Raw genomic sequence first — 21,727 nt, forward strand, 5'->3', positions numbered from 1 at the left:
TGTTTTTTTTTATTACAGGATGTGATTCCTTCACCGTGGAAGTCAATCGAGAACATTTCTTTAGTACGTATTTTAGAAAAATTTGTACCCGCCTGAGATTCGAACATCGGTGCATCGCTCAACACAAATGCACCGGACGTCTTATCCTAAGGGATAAGACGAAGGGATAAGACACCACGACGACTTACTAATCAAAGATGTAGATCAAAACGCAACAACGATTCGCTACGTGTGACGTCATATGTCAGTTTGCGGAAAGGCTGGTCATTGCGGTGAAACTTGGGTTAGGCCTATGTCCAGCACTGTGGTCTGATGATGATGACGTCATTTGTAGGCTTTAAGTTTTTTTACATTTCAAAGATACAACAAAAAAATATGGAGGTATACAAAATGAAATTTATTGATTAACATAAGGACAAACAAAATTTTATTCAATTCCTTTTTCGATACATTGCGAAGGTAGTCGATAATAGTATGTGGCGGGTAGCTAACATAGAAGGCAAGATATTTGACAGATGCCTGAAACTCGCTTACGACATTTTCAAGATAAGCTCGCATATATATTATACAAGTTCCGAACAACCACATTCGGAGCGTCGGTCTACCGAGCAATATCACTCGCTCGGTGGAAGATCTACACATCACATGGTGGAACATCTAACTATTATAGATAAGCAGCAATAAGTGTTCTTTTATTTAAAAAAATAATACGTCAAATATCGTTGAAATTTTTGTCAAAGACCCAAGCGGAGCCGAAGCGGGCCGCTTGTTTTATAATATTATGATTGTCTTTTACATTTTCACAGAATTGTGGGGTGAAAGGATATTTGAAGCGACATTCACCTTAACACGCGGCATTTATCTTTATTGTGAGTAAAGGTCCGTTTTATTTGGTATCAGCATCAACAGTTCGATGTTTTAATTGAACTTCAATTAAGTTTACTCCGTTCATATAGCCAAAAAAGTTTTTTTGTTAAACTTTAAAAGGGCTCTTCTGTAAAATTCCAAAAATGTCGCTGAAACCCAATAGCCTTTCTTCACCCCTCGAATTTTTTTATTATTTTCAAATCGACCTTTGCCTAACACCGTTTACTCGCAGAGACGGATTTTTCACCACTTTTGACGTCATCAGATACGTGAACCGACGCAGAAGTTGGCCCAAGAGTTGTTCAAACGGCGCACAAAAGTCCCCTATTCAATTTTACCTCTTGTTTAAAACAATGTACTCGAACAATGACCTGCGGAATATTCCTTTTCGAAGGCCCGCACCGTTCCCGAGAACAACAGAACGAAGCCATACAAAACTGCGAGTTGGGCACAAAGCACGCGAACACAATTTCCTATGACAAAACAAGTAAATTCTGCGGTCTTTTATTGCCCTTGTAGGCGAAAATACGGCCCACCTTATGAGGAGTGGTTCGGTCACACATGGACATCAGCAATGCCAGGGACAGGGCCGGGCCGCTGCCTACCGTTACCAAAAGCTTCGTTTGGAGAACGAGATGAAACTTACCACTGCTAAGCACCATAGATAATTTAGGAGTTATAAGAGAACAAATAAACATACCAGCAAAATTATAAACATCTCATCCCTCACTGTGGTCTAGTGGAATGCTGACGTCACACATAGTGAACGCGCTGCTAAACATTTTATCGATCCAGGAATGACCTTCGAAACGTTACAGTTAAGTACTCTCCACAATCCTCGTTTGAAGAAGGACATGTCTAGCGCTCGGGGAACACCGTAATGGGAAGCTCATTGCAAAGCCGGCTCGAGTGGCACAGTGCACAACACACAAAACACAGTGGTTCTAGGTAGCATGGATGAACTCTGCTTCGGTGGCGGGCGGTGCGATGGTAAAAATAACATGATGGGCTCATCTCAAACAATTCCTCAAAGCACTCTCCAAGTAGAAAAACAGAGAGAACCGAAATCCCTACGCGGACCCAGAGATCCCAAGCGATACCTGAAAATTATCGGGTGACTACGCGACTCAATCGTGTCGTTGTATAGAGAGAAAAAGAGATGACACCGAAAAACCCACAACATCAGAACACTAAGTTTCCCGCTGGATCTACTCAGCGGGTCGATCTGATAGTGGATGTATTCGCCAAGCAGTCAATCTCGAGCTCTCAGATCTCCCTCAAAGGCACTCGGGCGGCTGTTAACTAATCCTACTGCTCCCAACTAACCCCCACCTCACCCCCATGACCCGGTAAAACTAAAGAGACCGTATGGCCACCGGTGACCCTTTTTCCTAATAAAAAGGACAAGAGACAGTCGAGCGCGGCTTTTAATTCCCCAAGTACTCACGACCTGACAATGAGGGTAGTGACGTCATAATTCCTGACGCCACTACCCTCGTAGTAGTGACGTCATAATTCCTGACGTCACTACTTTCAATAACTCGGCCATCGCATTCGGCGACCAAGCTACGAAATCCAAGCCTACAGAACCCTCAACTGTGTCCCGACGCGGACTTTGCAATCTTTTTATCAGCATAATTCTCACATGGCTAGCGCCTACCGTATATGGTTTAGCATCTAAGCTAGACCGGGCGCCCTCGGTGAGTCATTCGACACAGTATTGGAACTCGCAAGGTTCGATGCCGACTGTTTAGGGCGTGGAACGCGCTAGACAAGGACAGCGAACCTACAGAGTACGTAAAGGTTTTTGTTCTATTTATAACATGGATGTGTGATTCGGAGGGCCCTCGTCTGCGTGGAGCCAAACGGAGAGCGCTGGTGTATTGGAATTTCGGTCCAGATATGTGAGTGGAGGCTGCGTGGTGGTCTGGGATGGCTACAACCCATCTCTTCCCTTTGATGTATTAAGGCAACTTAAGGATTCAGCGGAGATAATGCAGTAGCGCTCTCTGGTGTTTTCTGGCCTATTGAGCCAACACAAGTAGGTACCACAATCCTGCCTATTGTCGCGAAGCATACGTTCCCCTTTGAAGAATTCTTGGAGGAATCCACAAAGGGAGGGTTTTGCACTGAGCGTGTGAAATTTCTTGGTAGACCGACAGTCCGAAAGTTGTTGTTTTTTTTTTTTTTTTTATTGCTTAGATGTGTGGACGAGCTCACAGCCCACCTGGTGTTAAGTGGTTACTGGAGCCCATAGAGATCTATAACGTAAATGCGCCACACACCTTGAGATATAGTTCTAAGGTCTCAGTGTTAGTCACAACGGCTGCCCGACCCTTCAAACCGAAACGCATTACTGCTTCACGGCAGAAATAGGCGAGGCGGTGGTACCTACCCGTGCGGACTCACAAGAGGTCCTACCACCAGTAATTACGCAAATTATAATTTTGCGGGTTTTTGATTTTTATTGCACGATGTTATTCCTTCACCGTGGAAGTCAATCGTGAACATTTGTTGAGTACGTATTTCATTAGAAAAATTGGTACCCGCCAGCAAGATTCGAACACCAGTGCATCGCTCGATACGAATGCACCGGACGTCTAATCCTTTAGGCCACGACGACTTCATGGAGCTCATGTTTGGAGCTCTTATATATCCATTTTATATATCCATATTAGCATCAACAGATCAATGTTTTTAATTGAACTTCAATTAAGTTGTACTGTTAAAACTGAGACCTAAAAACTCATATCTCGAGGTACGTGGCGGCATTTACGTTGTAGATGTCTATGGGCTCCAGTAACCACCTAACACCAGGTGGGCTGTGTGCTCGTCCAGCCACCTAAGCAATAAAAATAATAATAATAAATTGACACCTTTCACAATTAGTTGATTGTTATGATATTCTCGTTAATTTTAAAATTTAAATAGCTCTCCTGTAATGTTGCAAAAATGTCGCTTATACCACACCTTTCACACCTTGAGATATATATATACTTAGTCTGGCATTAATACTGTTACAATTAAAAATAAACAAAATATTAATTTTTTTTTTGTTTTCCTTTGTAACAGTATTTATAGCCCAGTCATATTAGGGCTTTCACCTCGGAATGAAAGATAATAAGCTGCAAATTGGTATGAACCTTTGTTTTGTCATTCTAAATGTTGTCTCAAAAGTCACAATCGTTATCGTGTCCGCGTCTCAAGATATTCAAGGTCAAAGGTCACAAAAATCGGTTTTTCGCGAATATCTGGCTTCCTATCGGTTAAATGAGATTTGCATTTATTATAAAAGTTGTAGGCTATAAAATTCCCTACAACTTTTGTTTAAACTTTTTTTTCATACGACTAACCGTTTTGAAGGTAGAGCGCGAAGAGTGCACATCGTACAGTCATATACGGCCTAATGCAAGGTCAAGCGTGAGTTATGGTTATCAGTACGTTATAAAGTCAATTATTTACTTGGAAATTATAATTATTAAACAATGCCTATTATTTATGTCCTAACTATTAATTATTTATATTTAATTAAAGTAAGTAACTTGATTATTTATATATAATTATTCATATTTAACTATTTAAGTATAAAATATTATTAATTCTGGATTATATATTTTAGTTTTATTTTAAGTTAAAATGATAGTAAGAGTATATATTTTACACATATTTTTATTTATTATTAAATACGGCATAATATACATTTATCAAAATGTGAGTTCAAATATCAAAAGTATCTTTGTTGATTTTAATTGTAATGAAATTGGAAATGGAAGCTAATTATCTTCTTCTTCTTCGTTGTCTTCTTCTTCTTGTCGCTCAAAAATGTTCGATTCATTGTCATCATCCTCATTATCTGTCATGTTCATCTCCAAACCTTCGAGAATATCGGGATCATATGTATTTTCTTCATCGGGATTACTTGGATACAGTGAAGCGTTGAGGCAAGCTTGTCCGTTGCACTGGCCGCAAGCTAAAGAACATTGTAGCCCTGATTTTCTGCATCCACAGCGGGAACCACAACCATTTTTGCAATTGCAAAATATTACGTTTAGTAGTTCGGCTGGTGCTGGAGGTAATAACGTTCGTATGGGCTCCAGGATTTCATTTTCAAGCATCCAGCCCCATTCTTGAGGTTCTAAGTCCTTCCCTAACCACGTTTGAATCTGGTAGTAGACACGTTTTATGTGTTGATGAGCTGCTACACTTGTTGGTGGAAGTGTTGACAGTTGTACAGGTTTATTTAGTTTTGTAAATTTGATGAATTGCGTGTAGCGGAAATGATCAATGTTGTCCTCAGATTTTGGAGCATTATATAATGCCAACAAGATGCGCACTCCATTTTCTAATAATGTTTGTTTTGGGCAGTTTTCTTGTTGAAATACTTCCACCAGTTTATCTAAATCAGGAATTTTTTCCAATGCTCTAGTAACAGTTTTTTTTCCTTTTTTAAATAGCGCAGAAGTCGTGTCACAGCCACTGAATGCGTGTAAAAATAAAATGTGCTTTTTAGTACGAGGATATTGGTCAAAACTTTTAGTAGAATATATTTGTGTTTTGACATTGCCTTTGCCAACTTTTTTCAAAAAAAATTCCTGATGATGTGACTGAGTACGTCCAATTAAAATAACGAGCAAATCGATATCTTCTCCTATGATGACAGCAGTCTTTTGATGTTCTGATAAGGCAATAGCTGTGTCAATGATGAGAACATCAGCATCATCTCTGGCTTGTTTTGTTGTGATATTAACAGTTTTAAATTTTTCAACAAGCATGTCGATAATTTTTTTTTTATTAGACCGATTTGATAAAAAATTTTCTTGACTGATTGGCACAACCATTGTTTCGTCAAAACAAACTTCATATGATTTTGAAAGTGCAGCAGTTCTTCTTTGTTGTTCCAGTGCTTTAATATTTTTACTATAGTCCGAATATCCGTCAAATACAACAACAATTGCTGAGCCATAATGTGTTTGTAAATATTTAATGTACTTATTTAAAATAATAGAGAAAGTATCGTCTTCACGCTTGACCTTGCATTAGGCCGTATATGACTGTACGATGTGCACTCTTCGCGCTCTACCTTCAAAACGGTTAGTCGTATGAAAAAAAAGTTTAAACAAAAGTTGTAGGGAATTTTATAGCCTACAACTTTTATAATAAATGCAAATCTCATTTAACCGATAGGAAGCCAGATATTCGCGAAAAACCGATTTTTGTGACCTTTGACCTTGAATATCTTGAGACGCGGACACGATAACGATTGTGACTTTTGAGACAACATTTAGAATGACAAAACAAAGGTTCATACCAATTTGCAGCTTATTATCTTTCATTCCGAGGTTGACCCCTTTTTTTACCTAATATGACTGGGCTATTATGGCCAGACTAAGTATAGATAGATATAGATTAACAATATGCACGAACATGGCAGATGTCATCTCCTTCAATATCAATGTATGTCACCATTATCGACAGCGTCTCCTCTATGATTATATAGGAGCTATAGAGCGCTGTACAAATGCAGGTACTATAAATAAATAGTTTCTTTACATATATTCATAAAGTCACACCCTGTATCTGTACATACCTAAGAGATGTCCGTTTACCTATTTTCATTGTATTTAGAACGGACAACGTCAGCCAAGAACTTAAACAATTGTGACAAGGTCGCCTATCAACGAGAATCCGCGAGCAGGAAATTTAATTTGACGTCTTTAATAATTTCTATAAACACACAGACTATTTCTTACCGTGATTTTTATCACTACATAGTATAAAACAAAGTCGCTTTCTCTGTTCCTATATCCCTATGTATGCTTAAATCTTTAAAACTACGCAACGGATTTTGATGCGGTTTTTTTAATAGATAGAGTGATCGAAGAGAAAGATTTATATGTATAATAACATCCATTAAATAGTAGAGAAATCAATAATAAATTACAGTTTCTGAAGCGAAGCGAGGGCGGGTCGCTAGTGTTTAATAATCCCCAAAAAGGAGTTTACTCAAAGTGACCGACAGAAACTAGATTGAGTTAAACTCAAAACCTTTACATGCAGTTACCAGAGGGAGTACTAGAGAGTTATTAGGGAGTTTTGCAAATATAAAGCTTTAGACGGTGTGATGGCTTCGAGATATCAAGCGAATGCCCGGTCATCGTTCTCGCCGAACGCTTGCGACGAAGGGCTCGGCGAGTAAATTAGCCCACAGACACAGCCTACTGAGTTTCTTGCCGGATCTTCTCAGTGGGTCGCGTTTCCGATTCGGTGGTAGATTCATTTTTTTTTTAAATTACTGGAGGCCTTTCCAGTTTCACCAGGACAGGTGGGCGAGCAAAGGCTCAGCCAGGAGGGGTGGGATTTGCTAACAACTGCCCGAGCGCCTCCGAAGGAGATAACTAACTAAGCGAATGAATTTACTACCGGATCGGAATCGCGACCCGCTTAGAAGATCCGGCGAGAAACTCAGCGAGCTGATGCATGAGTTAGGTTGCACGTCGACCTCTTTGTCGAGTTCGACGAGTACTGTTACCGGGGTCCCTAAGACTGCTCCTACAGTTAGAGCTGAAGGTTTCTAATGCTAGAGTAATTGGATCTGATGGATCCGTAAAGAGTTCTTAGTTCTTCGTGGCTTCTGCGTGATCAGTATTTGGGTTAAAATAGTACACGAGAGTTCATAGAACCCGCAAATTGTTTGTTATACATTACGTGCATAATTTTATTCTTTTCTTTAATTAATTTCTCTTATATTATCGCGTCAAGTTCACTGCGTCCTCTTTAATAATTCGCATACCTAAATACGTATGCGCGTTCGCCTTGGCCCAACCTTGCATGCATCATGCAAGAAAGCGAAACAAATGTTATTAACAACAGAAATTATATTCTCGGAAGAATATCAATCTAGTAACGCGACCTCATTACGTCCGAAGATTTCATTATCATGAGACAAATATAACGTGTTCCCTCTAATTATTCAAGTTACTAATGTCACTATAGAGGATGTTTGTATGTAACGCAAAAGAGACAGGGTTTTAAATATCTAGTTTATTACCCGGATTTAAATATAGGTAACTCGGTAATTTACATGACCCGGTTAACGCCAGGTATTTTTTATTTATTGCTTTAATGGGTGGCCGAGCTCTCGGCCCACCTGGGGTTAAGTGGATAACGGAGCCCGGGTTCGACGTGTAAATTAACCCACAGACACAGCCCACTGAGTTTCTCGCCGAATCTTCTCGGTGGGTTGCATTTCCGATCCGGTGGTACATTCTGCGAAGTACGGCTCTTGCTAGGATTCGTGTTAGCAATATCGTCAGGTTGGAGTCCCGTGAGCTTCATCTACTAGTTAAGGTTACGCTGATATGGCCTCTCTATACCATCAGCTTAGGTAGGAAAGAAAAAGGCTTCAAAAATTTGAAGGCGGTAGGCAGCGGCTTGGCTCTGCCCCTGGCATTGCTGAAGTCCATGGGCGACGGTAACCACTCACCATCAGGTGGGCCGTATGCCCGTCTGCCTACAAAGGCAATAAAAAAAAAAAAAAAAAAGGCGAAACCTGTGCAGCATGAGAAGAGCACATGCTGCGCTTATCCCACCTAATATGGAATAAGGGCGCGAATTCCTTAAGGATATGGATGGTTTCAAGGTGGTTGGCGCATTTACGTTGTAGATGTCTATGGGCTCCAGTAACCACTTAACACCAAGTGGGCTGTGAGCTCGTCCACTCATCTAAGCAATAAAAAAAAACCACTTCGAAACAATATATTAAGGTATTATTTGGACATTTTCACGGCCCTGATACGAAAACACACTGGATTCAGTTATATTTCCGTAAACTAACCATATATTTAGTTCAGGAAATGCGGCCGTTGCCAGAATCCAATCTGATGTTATGTAGATTAAACTCGATTTTATATCTTTGTCTGCAATGTTCCATCGTCAGAATAATGTACATGGATACTGGTGGTAGGACCTCTTGTGAGTCCGCGCGGGTAGATACCATCGCCCTACCTATTTTAGCCGTGAAGCAGTAATGCGTTTCGGTTTTAAGGGTGGGGCAGCCGTTGTATCTCTACTTGAGACCTTAGAACTTATATCTCAAGGTGGGTGCGCATTTACGTTGTAGATGTCTATGGACTCCAGTAACCACTTAACACCAGGTGGGCTGTGAGCTATGAGGTACTGGTGGATTAACGTAGAAGCTTGGTGATTTTTTTATTATTATTGATAAATGACGTCACATTAAGAACATCCCGATACGTGTCGCCGAAATCTAAATTGTGAATTTATCAAGTCACACCACTCAGTCTGAAGGACGGGTTGCGACCGAACGTAACCAAGAATTCTATGTAAGCTCACATAGCCACCATCAATTTAAAGGACGGGTTACAACCGAACGTAATCAAGAATTTAATGTGAGCTCATGTAACCACACCTCTACTCAAAGGACGGGTTACAAGCGACCGTAACCAAGAATTTAACGTGAGCTCATGTAATCACACCTCCCAATGTAAAGGACAGGTTGCGACTGAATGCAACCAAGAATTCTACGTGAGCTCATGTAACCTCACTTCTCAGTCTAAAGGACGGGTTGCAACCGAACGTAACCAAAAATTCTACGTGAGCTCATTTAACCACACCTCTTAAATTAAAGGACGGGTTACAACCGAACGTAATTAAGAATTTAACGTGAGCTCATATAACCCACTTCTCAATGTAAAGGACGGGTTGCGACTGAATGCAACCAAGAATTCTACGTGAGCTCATGTAACCACACCTCTCAATGTAAAGGACGGGTTGCGACTGAACGTAACCAAGAATTTAACGTGAGCTCATGTAACCAAACCTCTCAATTTGAAGGACGGGTTATAACCGAACGTAACTAAGAATTTAAGGTGAGCTCATGTAACCAGACCTCTCGGTGTAAAGGACGGGTTGCGACTGAATGCAACCAAGAATTCTACGCAAGTTCATTCGCACTTCTATGTCCAGCTAATGTTTTCTTTGTTCTCATGAGGCCAAGATCTTCACTCCCACGTCCCATTATGTCCTTCCACAGAGAACATTGACTTCGTTTTGATGATCCAATAAAAAAAACGCGTAGGCGAACTTTGAGGTTAAAGTTTTGACGTGAAAGCTTCAAATCTACCGCGGCAACTTAACCCGAGCGCTATGACATCTTCTTCAACCGAGGTTTGTGCAGAGTATTTAAAGGAAGGTAGAGACTTGGCTCTGTTCCTGGCATTGCTGACGTCTATGAGCGACGGTAACCACTCACCATCAGGTGGGCCGTATACTCGTCTGCCTAAGTACAAGGGCAATAAAAAAAAACACTGTTGTAAGTTGTAATTTGCGTCAAAATTGTTTCCTAGTAATTCTTGTCTATCTGATGATTGTCTGGACTTTTTTGTATTTAATGTTTTGTATTAATTTGTTATATAGCATAAGTAGAATAAAGCATACTCTCTCTCTCTCTGGTGATTTTCGTGTTGTTCAAATTGAAATTGTATCAAAATCCGACCAGTTCCTTTTTGAGTTATCCATAAATTTTTTTTTTTTTTTATTGCTGAGATGTGTGGACGAGCTCACAGCCCACCTGGTGTTAAGTGGTTACTAGAGCCCATAGACAACTACAACGTAAATGCGTCACCTACCTTGAGATATAAGTTCTAAGGTCTCAGTATAGTTAGTTACAACAGCTGCTCCACCCTTAAACCGAAACGCATTACTCCTTCACGGCAGAAATAGGCAGGACGGTGGTACCTACCCGTGCGGACTCACAAGAGGTCCAATTTTGCGGGTTTGATTTTTATTACACGATGCTATTCCTTCGCCGTGGAAGTCAATCGTGAACATTTGTTAAGTGCGTATTTCATTAGAAAAATTGGTACCCGCCTGCGGGATATGAACACCGTTGCATCGCTACATACGAATGCATCGGGCGTCTTATCCTTTAGGCCACGACGACTTATAATATGATATAATGATGCATATTTAACTGACTTTCGTCTACATTGATGATATACTCATCTTATTTTGTTGAAGACTGATATTTTTGTTTGTTATAATTTTATTTTATTAACGTATTAAATCTATGTGTCCTTTTTTATTTTTTTATGAAGGTAGGACTACTGGTGGAAGGACTTTCCAGTTTAACCAGTGGCGTGGGTGTCAAGTTCTTGGGAGCCATAATATAAAAAAATCACACCATAAAATAACGACGGATTCTCTCTTTGTCTAAATCTTTGTCGATTTTGGCAACGGTTAACTGTTATAAGCTTCTTCTAAACACAATAGGACAGAATATTTACATTAAATTCGAATCTTTGTGTGACATAATTATGTCAAATGTTTTCTCTTATATATAAAGTTAATAGACTTTTTAGTTAATATAAAAATAATTAGCGACTCGATGAAAGTTTACTTGACTTAATTAAATCCCTAAAACAATGAATTTTAATAATTGAGGCATCACTTGTATTTTTTTTTTGTTTATCAATATCAATAATACATATTTTTAGGTATTACATCAAATCAAACAGCCACAAGACGTTTGCGGTACAACGACCCGGCGCGTCCGAACGCCGGTGCAAGGTCGGTCTAAATTTAAAAAAAAAAAGTTTAAATCTCTAGTTGTACGTAATGGCGCGCGAAAATATTTTGTTTTCGCTTCACTTTTCGAAAGATCGTTAAAATTGGCACAGGTCATGGATGTTTAATGCGTTTTTGTGTGCTTTCGATTTTATATATATTATATATTTTGAATTATATATATTACGACTGACTCGTGCGGCGCGTAGGATGCCCGTATTCGGAGTCCGAATTTCGGACCAACCATTTTTGTGATCAACAGGTTTTTTTGCTGTTTCTTTAATTAATACCTATTTAAAAGTATATAAGTACACCAGTCTTAGGTTGTGTGTGTGTGACTTCGACCCGGTTATTGTTTAATTTCGATACCAGCCGTTCCCGCGGCTTCGGACGCGTTGTCGAAAAAAATAATGTTTATTTTTGCAAAAATAATGAAACAGTTGCTCACGGGAACACAATAAATTTTTTTCGGGGTAAAAGTCACAGCAGAAAAACATCTCAATGTTGCGTTTTTAAGCGAGAGAAGGACAAACAAATACACTTTCACATTTATAATATTATATTAGTATTCGTTTTATTGCTACTCCGCCAAGTTAATTAATACTGACTGATTTTTCGAATCATTTAATATTTTTTATTTCGTTGACTCAATGACGCCGTAGTTAGAGCGCTTCTAACAACTACGCTAGGGTTGTGAATTCGATACCCGCAATGGGCAAATTATCATTTGACAAGTTTGTTTGCCCACGTGCAGCAAATATAAGTTTATAGATATACCTATATTTAAAAATATATATGTATGTTTAGCAGTCTCCCGTTCCCATATTATAGTTTTTTTAAAGGGATTTTATGACCCGGTAACTAAGACCTTTAGGTCAAGTCTTATTTTAATTTTAATGATATTTTTTTTATATGAAAAATGATATTATGAAATGAAATGAAGTTAATTAATGTGAAACATGGCATGAAAAAAAAATCAAGTGAAATGAAAATGAATATGAAAATGTAATGTAATGTAATGAGATGAGATGATATGGGATGTAAATAATCTCAGTAAAATGGTGGTCATTTACTGAGACTTTTTCAGTGGACTTTTTGGAGGATCCCGCGAAGTTACGTTCGGCGGCTTTGTTTCATTTTCCCACATTTATGTAATTTCACAGATACTAAACAATTAATAAACCACTGTTATTAAACATTTAAACCTGAAGAAACACTAAATTGACAAAATAAAACAAATCACACATCTTCGCTCCTCGCGTTCCTGCCAAAAAATCCCATAGTATAGAGAATCTTAGTTTAGGTTCAGATGACCGGGTATTACCTGTCCCCGGTTATTTTTATTATTAATATGTACCGGACCAAAGAATTCGACTTAATACCAGGTGAGCGGTGAGGTCGTAACTTGGCAACGTTGAATGTGTAACATTTTAAAAAAGGACAAAGGGTATAAACTATTGCCTACATACTTTTATATATAATTTCCATTGTGCAAATTGGTTAAACTGTCTTAGGTCCCAAGCAACAGGAAGGCTATCCTAAGCCTAATAATATAATCTGTAGATAATGACTTTCCGCAATGGGCATATATGGTCACGTTCCATCAAATTGAACAGGCAGAACTGTCACAATATTCGGTAACGATAATATCGTATTCCAATAATAATGAAGTCAATCAAAATTGTTATTTATTTTATGTACAGATTGAGTAGTAATAGTAGTTTTATTATTCCAACTGGAAAGGCAACGGTGTCATACAGCCTAATCTTTTTTTTTACATGAAAAATGATAATATGCAGTGAAATGAAATGAAGTTGATTAATATGAAATATGGCATGAAATGAAATGTAAAGACCGAATTAAGCCCAAGATATGTCAAAGTACTAATGATTCGGTATTATCACACTGCATTTACCTAAAAACAAGCGAATTGTTCTTTGACAGCTGTCAAGTCTGACTTGTGTCATTTACAGTAAACTATCTAGATATTTTATTTATAGAAATAATAATAATACGTATTATTTAACGACGGATTCATGTAGTCTTATATGTAAAGTTTGATAAATTTATATTATTATGTTTAGTTTTTCTTTGGTCATATTAGTCAATAACATTAAAAGAATTCAAAATTAGAACATATTTAGAATTAATATATTTTTTTTACTATATATTTACTATACAGAGTATATATAAAAGTGTAAACCGAATATGTACTAAGCATTTAGAACTAGTAATAACAAGTATCTTTGTACATGGACTAGCTCTACCTTGACCTGCTTTGCTGTTTCATAGTTACTGTAGCTAACTGAGCCGGTAACATCATCAAGAAAAATCAATAAAAACATAATGAATTCTACAAATACGTCATTGTAACATTATAGCATTGATTTCATAGTGTTTTTTTTTCTGTTCATTATCATAAAATTCAAACTTTAATCTAATCTGATTTTTAAAGTTATTTTTAATGTTCGTTAAACATTAATATTAGGGTAGATTCGTGTGAATATAATTTTGTTTTTTTGTTTCTAGCCAAGAACAAACTTTTGTTTGTGCAACAAGAAAATTCCACTAGAATCAGGGTACTGATAAGAAAGCATTATTTCTTATTTGGACAGTTTCTAACTAAAATCCCTTATCTAATAAAGAGTTAAACATTTCGCCAATAAAAATAAACTATATGTGTCGGGTTTTTGAGCACACTCACACGAATATGAATCGTTCGGAAAACAGACTTAAAAGTTTTTTGTTGTCATTAGCAAGGTCGCCGTTAGGTTAAGAATTATTTAGGTGTTTCTTTTTAATGAATATTTACGTGACTGCCACAGTACGTATAGAGGTTACGGACCGCTACCTCCGAAAGCGGTTTGTTACAAACGAAATAATGGTAAAAAGCACTGTAATAATTAACTAGCACTGTCTAATTTCGTCTCCTTATACACTTAAAACTTCACGTACACTCGTCTAAGCCAATTTCACTTTGTAATGCAACACTAAAGTTAATAAACTAAACTTTGGACCCGTCGATTGTGTTTTTATTTTCAATTCTCGTTAATTGTTTTAAATTATCAAAATACAAGTTATATCTTTGACCGTGTCGTTTTGTTACTGACTTCATATCGGATACGGGCATGTGGTGAACACGTCATAATGAAGTTTAGAAGGAGATAAGCTTATACGTTGGAAAGGAATAGCAGATTTTGATTCGTAATTCTGATGATAATAGCCTATTTATTGTTCGACAATCTACAACCAGGTTCAAAAATTAAATCAGCATTTAATTTGCTTTCAATTTATATGTAAGTTATGTTTTTTTTTTTGTATTATCCGAATTTTTTCTAAATAGAATTTCACTAGCACAGCGTCATCTTTTGTCGAGTGGAGGATATACGAAATTATGGCTGATGGCTATTTAATTACCTCACCACCTTCAATACCACGTGAATCAGTAAAAACTTCAGTTTTTATAGACATTTTGTATTATGATATAATATTTACGATTGTGGTGTAATGATAATAATATAACATGATGATGTTATTTTTGTTAGAAAGAGACAAAACACATGCTTCATTCGTCAGGCGAGATGAAAAGGTTCTTAATTTGGGTAAATACATCATCGATATTGGTGTATACTTGTAAAAACATAATAAAAACACGATAATACGTACTAGAAAAAAACTATTAACCTGTTAGCTGAACATTAATAATACAATTATCTTGATATACTTATTAAAGTATATTTTTTAATACAGCGCCATCTAGTTTACTTAACGAAAGTTTTTAAAATAAATATTTCGTCACCTGGATTGTGTTTTTCCTTGTTATCACACCTATGTCTTCCGGATCTGGACTAAGACTCCTCATCGTTGGCATAATTTCTTCTAACATTTCGGGCCACGATTGTTACCTGTAAAAAAAGGCTTATTAATCTTAAACGAATTGACGTGAAGCATAGCATCACTGCATACTCATCATCGCATAGCATCACTCATCCTCCCTGGGTATCGGAAGGCGATTCATGAAATTCCACTAACAGAGTGGCGGTAGAACGAATAGAGAGGCAGTACGACTGAAGAAGATACCCAATTTTTCTTCTTTTTTTTCCTATCTAAGCTAAAATGGCCTTGAGAAGCTATGTTTTTTTTATTGCTTAGATGGGTGGACGAGCTCACGGCCCACCCGATGTTAAGAGGTTACCGGAATAGCCATCTACAAAGTAAATGCCGCCACCTACCTTGAGACATGAGTTCTAAGGTCTACAGGTCTAGGTTTTACAGTACAACGGGTGCCCCACCCTTCAAACCGAAACGCATTACTGCTTCACGGCTGAAATAGGCAGGGTGGTGGTACCTACTCGTGCGGACTCACACCACTAGTAATTACGCAGACTATAATTTTGCGGGTTTAATTTTTATTACACGATGTTATTACTTCGTGGAAGTCAATCGTAAACATTTGTTAAGTACGTATTTCATCAGAAAATTTGGTACTTGCCAGCGGGATTAGAACACCGTTGCGTCGCTACATACGAATGCACTGGAAGTCTTATCCTTTAGGCCACGATGACTTCTGATGCGATATTCAGATGTTAGATATCAGCGTAACCGTAACAAGTAAGTGAGCTCACGGTGCTCAAACCTGACGACGTTGCTAACACTAACCCTAGTAAGAGCAGTGCTTCGTAGAATCTACCACCGGATCTGAAAGGCGATCCACTGAGAAGATCCGGCGAGAAACTCAGTGGGCTGTGTCTGTGGGTTAATTTACTCGCCGAGCCCTTCGTCGCAAGCGACGGGTTCGACGAGGACGATGACCGGAGATTTCCGAGTTACTGCTTGAAGGAATAATACAGCAACTATTTCGATGTTGTCAAGAATTTGAATTAACGTCTCGAGTTTGACGCGATTTTTACTGTGGAAATTGTGGACTTTTTAACAGGCTGATTCCGCAGTAAGCTGCGCCATTAGACCATGGTAAGGAAAACATATTTGCGCGCCATCTATGTTGGAATAGTCGAACTAAAACGCGATTTTTTAGAAGCAGTAAAATATGTGGCTCCCAATAATAACGTCTAATTATTAGTATGGCGTATTATTTTTTTGTATTCAACAACTACTTATGGCAGATACATTCACGTCGTTTGTGAACAAAACCATGATTACTCACAGAGGCAATTATTGTTGACGCTATTTATCGGAACTGCGACGAATTTACACAGCACGACACGACACGCGGATCGAAATCGTTTCCGACTAAATACAAAATTAATTTTCAATAGGTATTATACTAAAGATAAATAATAGGTTGGAGAAAAAGTTTCTTCGCATTTTTTAAAGAGAAATCACAACATTTTTTAATATAGTTTATTTACATTTAACTAAATTATGTAGGTACCATTTTGTTCGATAGCTTTTTGCCATTTTGTAGGTAGGGACATGATCCCATTGCTATAAAAATTTTGGGGCTTTTGATCAAAATACAGTGACAATTGGTTTTGGCAGTCCTCTCGTGATGTTAACTTGACACTGCCTCAAGAATTCTGAAGAGACCGAAACAGGTGGAAATCTGAAGGTCAGGACTATACGGCGGATGCAGTTACACCTTCCAGCCTAGCTCTCTTAATTTTTGCTGAGTGGCTAAAGATGTGTGAGGTCTAGCGTTATCATGATGAAAAACCACACCCTTTCTGTTGATTAATTCCGGCCACTTTCCGTCAACTTCTAGCTTTAATCTTATCAGTTGTTTGCAGTAGAGTTCAGAATCGATGGTCCTGCCTGGTGGAAACAGCTCATAATGAATAATGTCCTTCCAATCCCACCACACACATAGCATCACCTTGTTGCGAGTTAACCCGGGTTTCGCCACAGTCTGTGAAGCCTGATCGGTCTATGACTACGACCATTTTCGCAGGTTCTTGTCGTACGTGATCCACTTTTCATCATCAGTTATCAGCTTCTTCAAAAATGGTTCGGTTTCATTACGTCGTAATAAGGAATCACAAATGAGTACACGATTCATTAGGTTTCTTTCATTGAGCTCGTGAGGTACCCTTTTTTTTTTTTTTTTTCGGGTAGAGGGCCGAACCTCCTACGAGGTCCCCGCGCAAGAGGGGCGCGCGGGGTATGTGAGACTCAACGATCTGCATGGTGTTGTGAGCAGACCGCGGGCCCAAGGATTTTAGGACCCACCCACTAAACGACTCCCCTGCACTCTTACACCCGACGTCCGATCCCCTCCGAGGTCAGAACCCGGATGAGGTAGGGGGGCTACCGCGGTCAACACTACAACCAGACGGCGCGGCTCACCCCAAGGACGCCCAGCCGACGGAGCCTTCGAGGCGAATCGAAGGCTCTGAAACGTCGGCCGTCTCGGTACGGCAGCCCGTCGGGCCGCCCAGACGGTGCCGCTGGTGTCCCGGAATACCCCGCTGGACCAGAACCAGCCTGCCGGGTCGGGACGCGATACACCGTCGACCGGTCGCTCTATTCACTCCACGGCAGCGCGCTAGAGTGCTGGTAGCGCGCCGCGCGGCCTCACCCCCTCAGGTCGCCCCTTGACCTTCACCGGGGGGAGGCCGCCACCTACAGGGGCCGGGACGTACGGGCGTATTCCCGCCTCCGGCCCCCGGCTCGACGGCGACGGATCGGTGCGGAAAGGGAAGAGCTCTCCCTCTCTCGCTCCGCCGCCTCCTTCTGCGATATGGTGGACTCGCAGAAGTCGAGCATCGCCTTCCAGGACGCGTCGCTGCCGAGCATCGTAGCCACGACGCGCGGCAGCGAGAGGTCCTCTCCTATGACCGCGACGAGGGCGGCGCGTTGCTCGTCGAATCCAGAGCAACGCGCCAGCGTGTGTTCCGCTGTGTCTTCCTCGCCGCGGTCCGCGCAGTGGTGGCACTGCGCCGTCGGTTCCCTTCCGGCTATCTTATGCAAGTACCGGCCGAAACATCCGTGGCCGGTAAGCATTTGCGTCAGCCGGAAGGTGAGGCATCCGCGGTCGCGGCCCACCCAGTCCGCGAGGACCGGACGGACCGCCTCGACGGTACGGAGGCCGGCCGACGGGTCCGCCAAGCGGCGAGACCACGCCTCCAGCACGGACCGCCGAGATTGGAGCCTCCGCGCTCGAACTACTCCTTCGCCGGGGCGCCCTTCCCCCCTAGAGCGAAGGTCGCTACGCCACCGGTAATCGGCAGCGAGCGCCTCCGCCTCCAGGTCCCAGGGTGGCGCCCCGGCGAGCAAGCACGCCGCCTCGAAGGAGACGGTGCGGTATCCTCGGATCGCCCTGACCGCGATCGCGCGCTGCGGACGTCGCAGCGCCGCGACGTTCTTGCGGGTCAGGGCGTGGCACCATACGGGAGCCCCGTATAGTGCCATCGACCGCACCACCCCCATGTAGAGGCGGCGCGCCACCTGATCGGGACCCCCGACGTTTGGAAGCAGCCGGCTCAAAGAGCCGGCCGTCGCCATCAGTCGAGGGCCCAACTTCGCAAAGTGAGCGCGGAAGTTCCACCGACCATCCAGTTCAAGGCCGAGGTACCGAAGACCGGTCGCCCCGACCCCGACGCGGACGCCTCCGATCACGAGGTGGGCACCCAGAGGCGGCGCTCGTCCCGGCCCGTGAAACAACAGGGCCTGGGTTTTGTCGAGCGCCACCTCGAGTCCCAGCCGTCGGATCCTTGTGACGACGTGTGCCACGCCTGCGCACGCCAGACGGGCAGACTCCCGGTAGTCCCTCCCCGGAGCCACGACCAACGTGTCGTCAGCGTAACAAATTACGCTCAGCCCGGGGAGGGGACCCCGTACGACGCCCCGCAGGACCCAGTCGTAGCCGATGTTCCACAGCAGGGGGCCCAGGACAGACCCCTGCGGAACACCGCGCTCGACGGGGAAGCGGTACATCGCCCCACCGTGTCCGATGCACTGGATCGACCTGCCCTCGAGGTAGGAGCCGATCAGTCGGCGGAGGTATGCGGGGACGCCGTGATACTCCAGCGCCTCCGCGATCACCGACCAGGGCAGGGTGTTGAAGGCGTTCCTTACATCTAAGGATAACGCCATCGCCACCCCGCCCCGGGATACGGCTTCGTCGGAGAGGGCACGCACGCGCAGAATTGCGTCTATCGTCGAGCGGCCCTCTCTGAAGCCGTATTGTTCCGCCGAAAGATCGGGACTCGTCTCGGTCAGGTGCCGGACGATGCGGGCCGCGACGATCCTCTCGAGCATCTTGCCCGCTTCGTCCAGCAGCACGATGGGGCGATAGCCCGCGGGTGACTCCGCGGGGCGCCCGTCCTTCCGCAGAAGGACCAGTCTGCCCGTCTTCCATTTCGACGGGAACCGTCCCGACTCGAGGCACGCTTCGAAAAGCCCCCCGAGCCGGTCCCCTAGGGCCTCGAAGGCCAAGCTCCAGACCCGGCCGTGAACGCCGTCAGGGCCGGGGGGCGCGTCCTTCGCTCTCATTCTGGACACGGCCGCATGGATCTCCGCCCCCGTGATAGGGGGAGGGGGCTCCTCGGCAGCGGGAACGCTGGGGCGACGCGGAGGCGTGCCCCACGTGGCGTCCATCTGGGGGGGCTCAAAGTCCCCCCCTGCTGCCGGCGGGAAGAGTGCCGCAACAATTTCCCGCAGCTGCCGAGGCTGGAGCCGCTCGGTCACCGGGAGCGCCCACGGCTGCAGTTTTCTGCGAACCATCTTGTATGGGCGCCCCCAGGGATCTTCGTCGAGCGACTCCAGGAGAGTCTTCATGCTCTGCTTCTTGGCCTCGCCGATGGCCAGCTGCAGCGCCGTCTGCTTTTGACGACAGTCAGCGTGCAGCTGGGCCGCCGTCTCCGCGAACGCAGCGTCGCGACGACGGCGGCGGCGGTGGCGTGCGCTCCGGCGGCGCGCCCTCACGCACTCCTCGCGGAGTCTTGCGATCTCGGGCGACCACCAGAACGCACCCCCACGTGGTGCTCGGGGGCCGACCCGGGGCATGGCGGCATCACAAATGTTTGCCGTGGTGCCCCGGAACCAGTCGACCTCCGCATCCACGTCCGCGAGCCGCGCGGGTTTTGGCGCCCACGCGGCAACAGCGGCCGCCTCCATCAGCAACTCCTCTCGTGAGGTACCCTAATATCGAGTTTTTTTGTGTACCCAGTTTTTCTTCAAATACGCCAAAACTGTTTTGTGGTCAATTCCTAATTCTTCAGCTACGTCGTAACTACTGATATGCCGATCTTGCTCCACTTTTTCAATAATGGCATCCATTTTATCCGTATTAGGGCGACCAGAGCGACGTGCATCTTTGACATCAAATTTTCCGGATTGAAAACGCTTAAACCAAAGGACAATGCCCATTTTCTATGGGCGTTTGGGCCCCTAAAAAAAGTTGTCCTGTCATGATGGTTTTAACTTAATTTGATAGACAAAGAAATATCGTTTCATATTCAGAAAACGATTTTTATATTCTCACCCAGGTTTAAGAGAAATCTGTTTTTTTCTGCAGCTAAAATTAAGTTGTTAATTGTTTTCTTCGAAATCAATAATCGCTCTCATCATTATTTACAGTATTAAATAAGTTAATTGTGGTTAATGTTGCTAGAAATAAGCCCTTACGTACATTTTATTATTATTATATCCTCATAATAATAAAATGAAATGAAAATCCGGAAGCCGGCAACGATATTGTTGTTGTTGTTTTTAAATTCACCAATAAGTAGGCAAAGAGCGTAGCATATACAGCCTAGTCTATTGAAGTTATATATTTTTTATGTCAATAAAAAGCCGGTGTATCTCTTTTTATTGCTTTTTGAGAGTTTTGACGTCAACTCGACGAATACCACATTGACTGAGCATGAGCTTACACAGACCTTTTATACACAATATTACAAATATAAATAATACAAATTATACAATAAACTATTAAAAAAACATTAAAATAAAAATTCAAGTGACGCTTCACTCGGGTTGCTGCCAAAACTCTCTGATCATATATAATAAGAATAGAGTAATGGTAGGCCATTGATATTTTTACTACTGGAATCATTAATATCTAAAAATATTAAATAATTCATGGTTTTGAGTAATAATTATTATTACAATAATTATAAGCATTAGCTATTTTTTTTTAATTTGTTGTTAAAGTCACAAACAACTCTTTCGTTTGACAGCATACAGGTTTGCTATAAGGCTGTATGGGCTAAGCCCTTTGCCTATTGGCGAATTTAAAAACTATGGCATGGATAGTTTTGGGATGTTATCAATTGAGTAATTAATTTTTTTGGAAAACAATGCCAGGTTGAAAGAA

The 21,727-nt window shown here is 42.0% G+C and overlaps 1 protein-coding gene across 7 annotated transcripts in view; it reads right to left on the reverse strand.

Annotated features, from left to right (window-relative positions):
• The window catches only part of LOC114241750 (segmentation protein cap'n'collar), a 144,954-nt gene that overhangs the window by 112,950 nt on the left and 10,277 nt on the right, over nt 1–21,727 (reverse strand). The window contains exon 2 of one of the 7 annotated variants that reach the window (XM_089731373.1): nt 15,251–15,356. In XM_089731373.1, coding sequence (XP_089587499.1) covers nt 15,251–15,337 — 87 coding nt within the window. In that variant the 5' untranslated portion in view covers nt 15,338–15,356. Of the gene's footprint in view, nt 1–13,718; nt 13,752–14,155; nt 14,565–15,250; nt 15,357–21,727 lie in introns of those variants that run through there. The other 6 variants (XM_089731362.1, XM_089731361.1, XM_089731372.1 and 3 more) reach the window with 6 other exon arrangements.

This window comes from Bombyx mandarina, chromosome 11 (genome assembly GCF_030267445.1).
Source record: "Bombyx mandarina strain Sakado chromosome 11, ASM3026744v2".
NCBI lineage: Eukaryota > Metazoa > Arthropoda > Insecta > Lepidoptera > Bombycidae > Bombyx > Bombyx mandarina.